Source organism: Sardina pilchardus, chromosome 3, assembly GCF_963854185.1.
Source record: "Sardina pilchardus chromosome 3, fSarPil1.1, whole genome shotgun sequence".
In the NCBI taxonomy this organism is placed as follows: domain Eukaryota; kingdom Metazoa; phylum Chordata; class Actinopteri; order Clupeiformes; family Clupeidae; genus Sardina; species Sardina pilchardus.
The window spans coordinates 1,719,440-1,729,439 of NC_084996.1; the positions used below are offsets into that span (position 1 = coordinate 1,719,440).

The 10,000-nt window shown below is 41.6% G+C and overlaps 1 protein-coding gene across 5 annotated transcripts in view; it reads right to left on the reverse strand.

Moving 5' to 3' along the window:
• The window catches only part of LOC134076330 (ATP-citrate synthase), a 62,023-nt gene that overhangs the window by 36,442 nt on the left and 15,581 nt on the right, over positions 1–10,000 (reverse strand). For all 5 annotated transcript variants that reach the window (XR_009938604.1, XM_062531327.1, XM_062531328.1 and 2 more), the window contains exons 7-11: positions 7,828–7,958; positions 5,970–6,088; positions 4,934–5,070; positions 4,140–4,201; positions 3,747–3,864 (exon numbers count right to left, since the gene is read on the reverse strand). Coding sequence is in view for 4 of the 5 variants with exons in the window: in XM_062531327.1 (XP_062387311.1) it covers positions 3,747–3,864; positions 4,140–4,201; positions 4,934–5,070; positions 5,970–6,088; positions 7,828–7,958 (567 nt within the window). In the remaining variant the exon portion in view is untranslated. The remainder of the gene's footprint in view (positions 1–3,746; positions 3,865–4,139; positions 4,202–4,933; positions 5,071–5,969; positions 6,089–7,827; positions 7,959–10,000) is intronic.

Below are 10,000 nucleotides of genomic sequence, written 5' to 3' on the forward strand. Positions count from 1 at the left end.
GACAGAGTAAATCATTTAAAAGTTGAATGTAGATAGTCTAATTAATGTTGATAGACAGAGAGTTTAATGGATGTTGATAGGCAGATTGTTTAATAGATGTTGATAGACAGTTTAATGGGTGGATGAGTGAATGGTCTGAAGAAGATGAATGGATAGAAAGTTGGATGGAATGTGCCTTATATTCTTGTAGACTGGAGAGACACAGCTCTCTACTGAGAGTAGTGGATACAGATACAGGTGTAATCAATTTAACTGGCTAGTCTTAAGAGAGCCAGTGTATGTAGCCTGAGAGAGAGAGAGAGCTGCTGCACCTGGACTGGCCACCTGGCTAGTGTTGCTTTCGTCAACGAAAATTATGACTAAATATCGTCGTCAACGAACTTTTTTCACGTGACTATAACGAGACGAGACACAACGTAAATGCTGGCCATGTGACGATGACTATAATTAAATTTATAAGGCAATATCGTTGACGAATAAAAATGAGACTAAATGTGGTTTACCAAATAAAAACCATGCTAACATCTCTCTTCATTTTCGAAGACCAGAAGGACAGGAATGTTATAACATTATTTTGTGTCGTTTAGTCGTGTTATTATTTTGCAGTATTTCTGTTTCCTGCGTCTCACTTCAGGGGCGCATCAGGTTGCATGGTCTGATTATCATACCAGAGGACCAGCGTTTCTCGCGTGGGCCTGTTGGTCATATCCGGTGCTTCTGTCACTCATCTGATCATATTTGATCATGTAGCAAAGGAGCGGTAGATGTATAGCCTATCGTTATCGCTAATAGAAGCTAAGAAATATAGGCTACGTTCAGTCCGTTAGATTGGCAACTCTCTCAGTTCAACTTTGCACTAGGCTACTTATCTCACCTCCGCATGTAGATCTAATTCAGATGAAAATGTTAACAGGCAACTGCAGATTTCATTAGTGTGTAGCCTAAGCTTCTGTCCAGCTGATGCTGGCGCTGTCATATAGCCTAGGCTACAATAATAACATTATTCCACCGATCAGCAACGAAGTTCTAATCATAGACACATTTTTAATGGAACCTTGGCTTAGTAGGCTATCTAATGTTGTGTGGGAATTGCAAGACAACTATTGAAAACAATTCCTTACCAACCACACAAGTGCGCGTGTGTCGTTTATTTAAACGGTAGAGAAACTGAATCAAAGACGGTGCTGTTCATCAACAAAATCAGCATGGAGTTAAAACGTAATTTAAAGTCCCACGCATTTAAAGGGGCAGCGACCACTCAAGGCATAGGCCTAGTAGCCTACCAAAACTGAGTGATGAACGTGAAATGCGTTTTATAGGCTACAAAACACTGCATTAAGATGACAACTGTGTGTAACCACGCTTAGTTAATGGTGAAATAGCATCCACATTTACAGCATTCAATAACCTAAGGACAACTTGATCTTAAGTTAAATTGTTCTCAGAAAAGGAACAGCAGGTCTACAGAATATTCCAAATAGCCTAGTCCTTTCATGGTGACAGGGGGAGACCAAACTCTGTGTAACATACCTGATTCCACTGTCAATGTTCAGTGCCTATGTAACCTGTAATATTTGTAATTTTTTAATCCATGAACATTAGCCAAAATGTATAATTTCCTATTAAAGGGGTAGTTCAGAATTTTGGACATAGGACCTCATTTCCAGGTTAGCCAGTGTGATATTTATCAGTGGAGACCGTTATCTGCACATTTCATCCAGTCCTATAGTTTCAGAGTTCGCTGGTGCTATAGTGCCTGCCACTAAAAACAGTCTTACCCAGTCTATGGAGGAACAACCCCTTAAAATAGAATTGCATTAATAAAAAGATAATAAAATCCATTGAAAATAATAAAATTTTCATTGACTAAAACAAGACTAAAAGTCATTCGTTTTCGTCAACTAAAACTAGACGAAAATAAGACTAAAATGCTCATACTTTTAGTTGACTAAAACTTGACTAGACTAAAAGAGTATGAACGTGACTAAAACTGATAAAAACTAAAATGACAGCTTGACACAAAGACTAGACTAAAACTAAAACCAAAACAGGCCGCCAAAAACAACACTACACCTGGCGTAACATTCTAATTGCTGCCGTGATGTCATAATGAGCAATGTTAAGTCTATGGGGAAATGTTTAATGGTTTTTAATTTACAGTTTAAAAAGTATAAAAGTTCCAAAGTTGAAAAATATATTGCACAGGTCTCCTTAGTAAGACCTACGTAGCAAAGTTTGAATCAAGTTTCTACGTTAAACGGTTCAAGCTGAATTGCGAGCGTTAGAAGAAGTTGGATTAATAATAATAAGAAACCTAGGGAGAACAATATAGTGCATTTTCATGCACTATAATAAAGGAAACCCGAATATTGATCCTCCATTCACATGTCTAGTGTTGTAATTACGTGGTATTCCACCAGAGGGCGCATCTTCTTACTGCAAGACACGCACTCTGCTTGACTAGTTAGTTCTACTTCCTAAACAACGACAACAAATTGCAGTTTGCGTGTCATAGTTTTCTGAAGTGGTTTGTGTGTACATGGTAGGATGATTTCACGTGAAATGTAATTCTCATTTCTTCTAAAAGCCTAAATAAATGCAAGAATGTTTATCGGACATGCTTGATTTTTACTGCTGTAGGCTAACGTTAATCTTAGAGCCACTGGTCACAATGTTAAGTCCAAAGCTAAAACAAATTGAACGTTAGCATTGGTTGAGTGCTGGAGGCTAATTTGAATGTTGCTGTATTTGTAAAACATAAACGTGGTTATACTGAGGATATTGATAGCAGCACTGTAATTGTCTCTTATATTACCGACCGTCATCCCGTTCATTTTCTGATCATAAGGGGAGCTAAATTAGTTAACTACAGGCAGCGCCAACATTTAGCCATAGAGAGTTAAAGCGGAGTAATGAAGGATCTTTGATTTAGCTAGTGGAATCTAGCCGGTGGAAGTAGTAGGCTATGATGCATCCTTAAAAACACCTCTGTTCGCTAAAACTATTAAGCTGCTGTTGACTTGTTCACAAAGATCGCTCAGACTGTCCATGGTGGTCCTGTCAGTGCTGTCAGTGAGTGTAAACTGTTACATTGTGCTCACGAAGACAGCACACAAAATAAATGTGAGCATGAAACCAGTCTTCAGAGCTAACCTTAATTCCCATACACTCACATAGGTCTACTCTTTTGTTCTAGTCTTCAAATTGTTTTGCATTTCAACGAAGGTGTTTACAGCAAGCATGGTTTACAAAGGTTAAACATAAAGTAAAAATAATATTTTGTGCAATGGTGGTTATCAAAGGTGAAAAGACCACACTACTTATTTAATTAAAAAAAAAAATGTATAAGAATGTTTTATTAGGAAACCAGATGGTTAGGCCTATTTAAACAGATAACGCCCCAACTTGATCAACATTTTATAGGAGAACGTTTTTAAATTATGCTGGATAAAAATGATTATCGGCCGATACATCGGTTATCGGCTATTAAAACTCTCAAATATCGATATCGGTATCGGTCCTCAAAATCCCATATCGGTCGGGCTCTATACATTACACACACACACACACACACACACACACACACACGGATAGGGATGCCTGTCATCTTGCCTACGGGACAGGGGACAGCACGTGAGACACACACACACACAGACACGGCCTCACACAGGGAGACGGGGGCCTCCTCACATGCACACACACACACACACACACACACACACACACACACACACGCTTGGCCTTACCAACTTCTCCCATGACACGCAGGCCCTCCTGGTAGTTGGGGCCTCCTCGCCGCACGAAGATGGACACCTCGTGCTCCTTCAGCGGCTCCTGGTAGTCCCTTATCGCCCTGACGATGCCCTGGGGAGGGGGGGGGGGCAGGTCAAGGGGTGTGTGAGTGTGTGTGAAGTATTTATGTGTGTGTGTGTGTGTGTGTGTGTGTGTGTGTGTGTGTGTGTGTGTGTGTGTGTGTGGTATTTATGTGTGTGCTTATGTGTGTGTGTGTGTGTGTGTGTGTGTGTGTGTGTGTGTGTGTGTGTAGTATTTATGTGTGTGTGTGTGTGTGTGTGTGTGTGTGTGTAGTATTTATGTGTGTGTGTGTGTGTGTGTGTGTGTGTGTGGTCAGGAGGTCTTACTTTGAAGGTGGCGGCCACGTTAGTGAAGTTGGCGATGCTGCCTCCGATGATCAGCACTTTACCTGAGGGCCAGCAGGGGGAGACAGAGAGAGAGAGAGAGCGCACCGGTCAGCACTATCAGCAACACTAGGGCCAAAGCCAGACTTCCTACAGGGTACACACACACACACACACACACACACACACACACTGCACACACACTACACACACACACTGTCAGTGGCATCAGGGCCAAAGCTAGACTTCCTACAGGGTGACCACGCCAACTAGGGCAGAATGGTCTTGCCGCATTCACAAGACACACACACACACACACACACACACACACACACACACACTAGGGCTGTTCGATTTTGCCTACAAATAAAATCTCGATTTTCTTTTCTCAAAATCCGATTTTCGATTACGATTACAATTATTTTTTAAATGACAAAAGGCAATAATTTGATTGAAATATGCTGTTTTTTATTGAACATTTTGCAAATAATTCCCCCATTGGGATTTAAGTGCAAATCTTGCTCTTATTAAACCATATGAATTATTAATAATTCATTTTAAATTATTGATATGAAGAAACTTTGGCCACAAAATTCAACACTTGCAAACATAAGTACCGTTATAACCCTTAAAGTGAAAAATCGATTTTTACGATTTCACATTAGATTACGATTTAAAATAATAATCTCGATTACGATTAAAAATCGATTAATTGCACAGCCCTCACACACACACACACACACACGCACACACACGCACACACACGCACACACACGCACACACACACACACACGCACCTTCCTTGTGCTTCTCCCGGGTCATGAGGGAGAGGATGGTCTTGGCGTAGTCGTAGGTCTGCTGTTCGCTGGGGGCTCCGGAGTACTCCCCGTAGTTGGCCAGCTCGTCCACGCCACCCAGGTCACAGATGGTGTCACTGGACACACACACACACACACACACACACACACACACAGTTTTAACTACTACCTGGATGGTTTTATACAGTTATATACAGTTATACAGTTAGCTCACATAAACATAAACAGATGGTGTCACTGGAAACACACACACACACACACAGACACACAAACACAGTTTTAACTACTACCTGGATGGTTTTATCTCCACATCCACATCCGTATTACTCTCCCATACACGCACACACACACACACAGTTTTAACTACTACCTGGATGGTTTTATCTCCACATCCAAACGTATTCCTCCCACACACACAGTTTTTTTTTTTTTTTAAGATTATTTTTTTGGGCTTTTTATGCCTTTAATGGACAGGACAGTAGAGAGAATGACAGGAAGTGAGTGGGAGAGAGAGTCGGGGTGGGATCCGGAAAGGACCACGGGGCGGGAATCGAACCTGGGTCGCCGGCGTGCGGTGCAGGTGCCCCAGCCAGTTGCGCCACTGCCGGGGCCCACACACACACAGTTTTAACTACTACCTGGATGGTTTTATCTCCACATCCAAACGTATTCCTCTCTCACACACACACACACACACACACACACACACACACAGTTTTAACTACTACCTGGATGGTTTTATCTCCACATCCAAACGTATTCCTCTCCCACACACACACACACACACACACACAGTTTTAACTACTGCCTGGATGCACTACTACCTGGATGGTTTTATCTCCACATCCAAACGTATTCCTCTCACACACACACACACACACACACACACACACAGACACACACACTTTTAACTACTGCCTGGATGGTTTTATCTCCACATCCAAACGTATTCCTCTCACACAAACACACACACACACACACACACACACACACACACACACACACACACACACACCTGTAGACTACGGAGGCTCCTCCTCCTGCCACCATGGTCCAGATGCGTCCTCTGGGGTTGAGGATGGTGAGCTTCAGACTGGCACCGCTCTTGGCATCCAGATCAGCAATGTAGGCCTCCTGCGCACACACACACACACACACACACACACACACACACACACACACATCAGTGCAGGCCCGTTTTTGTGTGTGTCATCTGTAGGGTTGGGTACTGAAACGCGGTTCTATTAACTCTGAGAACACCAGAACCGAGGCAGACAACATCTAGGGACATCACCCTAGCACCACATCCTACACAGTTAGCTCACATAAACATCCTATACAGTTAGCTCACATAAACATCCTATACAGTTAGCTCACATAAACATCCTACACAGTTAGCTCACATAAACATCCTACACAGTTAGCCATCCTATACAGTTAGCTCACATAAACATCCTACACAGTTAGCCATCCTATACAGTTAGCTCACATAAACATCCTACACAGTTAGCTCACATAAACATCCTACACAGTTAGCCATCCTATACAGTTAGCTCACATAAACATCCTACACAGTTAGCCATCCTATACAGTTAGCTCACATAAACATCCTACACAGTTAGCTCATATAAACATCCTACACAGTTAGCTCATATAAACATCCTATACAGTTAGCTCATATAAACATCCTATACAGTTAGCTCACATAAACATCCTACACAGTTAGCTCACATAAACATCCTACAGAGTTAGCCATCCTATACAGTTAGCTCACATAAACATTCTACAGAGTTAGCCATCCTATACATTTAGCTCACATAAACATTCTACACAGTTAGCCATCCTATATAGTAAACATAAACATCCAACAGAATTAGCCATCCTATACAGTTAGCTCAAATAAACATCCTATACGGTAAACAAACATCCTAAAGAGTTAGCCATCCTATACAGTTAGCTAACATGCACACCCTACACAGTTAGCTAACATGAACATCCCACAGAGTTAGCTAACATGAACACCCTACACAGTTAGCTAACATGCACACCCTACACAGTTAGCTAACATGCACACCCTACACAGTTAGCTAACATGAACATCCTACAGAGTTAGCTAACATGAACATCCGACAGAGTTAGCCATCCTATACAGTTAGCTAACATGAACACCCTACAGAGTTAGCTAACATGAACACCCTACACAGTTAGCTAACATGAACATCCCACAGAGTTAGCTAACATGAACATCCGACAGAGTTAGCCATCCTATACAGTTAGCTAACATGAACATCCCACAGAGTTAGCTAACATGAACACCCTACACAGTTAGCTAACATGAACATCCCACAGAGTTAGCTAACATGAACATCCGACAGAGTTAGCCATCCTATACAGTTAGCTAACATGAACACCCTACAGAGTTAGCCATCCTATACAGTTAGCTAACATGCTCACACAGATCTCTGGGTATGCCACACACACACACACACACACACACACACCTCTGGGTACGCCTCACACACACACACACACACACACACACCTCTGGGTATGCCTCTCTCTCTCTCTAACACAGCCCTCTGGGTATGCCTCTCTCTCTCTCACACACACACACACACACACACACGCCTCTGGGTACGCCACACACATACACACACACACACCTCTGGGTACGCCTCACACACACACACACCTCTGGGTACGCCACACACACACACACACACACACCTCTGGGTACGCCACACACATACACACACACACCTCTGGGTACACCTCACACACACACACACACACACACCTCTGGGTACACCTCACACACACACACACACCTCTGGGTACACCTCACACACACACACACACACACACACACCCACCTCTGGGTACGCCTCTCGTCCAAAGGGAGGAGGGAAGTCCACGTCGCCCCACTTGGCCTTGCAGATGAAGTCGGCAGTGACGTCGATCTTAGCAGCCATGTCCAGAACATACACACCGTCCTGCGTCACCACTGCAACACACACACACACACACACACGGGTCAAATATAGCAGCCATGTCCAGAACATACACACCGTCCTGTGTCACCACTGCAACACACACACACACACACACACACACACACACACATACGGGTCAAATATAGCAGCCATGTCCAGAACATACACACCGTTCTGAGTCACCACTGCAACACACACACACACACACACACCAAATATAGCAGCCATGTCCAGAACACACGTCCTGCCGATTGATTGATCTTGTATTGCATTGATCTATATGTATAATGTATAAAACATAATACAATACCCAGGGGGTTGATATGTCTAAAGTATAAAATATAACCCAGTACCCAGGGGGTTGATATGTCTAAAGTATAAAATATAACACAGTACCCAGGGGGTTGATATATAAAGTATAAAATATAACCCAGTACCCAGGGGGTTGATATGTCTAAAGTATAAAATATAACCCAGTACCCAGGTGGTTGATATATATAATGTATAAAACATAACCCAGTACCCAGGGGGTTGATATGTCTAAAGTATAAAATATAACCCAGTACCCAGGGGGTTGATATATTTAATGTATAAAACATAACCCAGTACCCAGGGGGTTGATATGTCTAAAGTATAAAATATAACCCAGTACCCAGGGGGTTGATATGTCTAAAGTATAAAACTAAACCCAGAACCCAGGGGGTTGATATATAAAGTATAAAATATAACCCAGTACCCAGGGGGTTGATATATAAAATATAAAACTAAACCCAGTACCCAGGGGGTTGATGTATAAAATATAACCAAATACCCAGGGGGTTGATGTATAAAGTATAAAACATAACCCAGTACCCAGGAGGTTGATATGTCTAAAGTATAGAATATAACCCAGAACCCAGGGGGTTGATATATAAAGTATAAAACATAACCCAGTACCCAGGGGGTTGATATATAAAGTATAAAATATGACCCAGTACCCAGGGGGTTGATATATAAAGTATAAAATATAACCGTACCCAGGAGGTTGATATATAAAATATAACCCAGTACCCAGGGGGTTGATATATAAAGTATAAAATATGACCCAATACCCAGGGGGTTGATATATAAAGTATAAAATATAACCCAGTACCCAGGGGGTTGAATATAAAGTATAAATAACCCAGTACCCAGGGGGTTGATATATAAAGTATAAAATATAACCCAATACCCAGGGGGTTGATATATAAAGTATAAATAACCCAGTACCCAGGGGGTTGATATAAAAAGTATTAATATAACCCAGTACCCAGGGGGTTGATATATAAAGTATTAATATAACCCAGTACCCAGGGGGTTGATATAAAGTATAAATAACCCAGTACCCAGGGGGTTGATATATAAAGTATAAATAACCCAGTACCCAGGGGGTTGATATATAAAGTATAACATATAACCCAGTACCCAGGGGGTTGATATATAAAGTATGAATAACCCAGTACCCAGGGGGTTGATATATAAAGTATAAATAACCCAGTACCCAGGGGGTGAATATATAAAGTATGAATAACCCAGTACCCAGGTGGTTGATATGTCTAAAGTATAAAATATAACCCAGTACCCAGGGGGTTGATATATAAAGTATAAATAACCCAGTACCCAGGGGGTTGATATATAAAGTATAAATAACCCAGTACCCAGGGGGTTGATATATAAAGTATGAATAACCCAGTACCCAGGGGGTTGATATGTCTAATGTATAAAATATAACCCAGTACCCAGGGGGTTGATATATAAAGTATAAATAACCCAGTACCCAGGGGGTTGATATATAAAGTATAAATAACCCAGTACCCAGGGGGTTGATATATAAAGTATAAAATATAACCCAGTACCCAGGGGGTTGATATATAAAGTATAAATAACCCAGTACCCAGGGGGTTGATATATAAAGTATAAATAACCCAGTACCCAGGGGGTTGATATATAAAGTATAAAATATAACCCAGTACCCAGGGGGTTGATATATAAAGTATAAATAACCCAGTACCCAGGGGGTTGATATGTAAAGTAT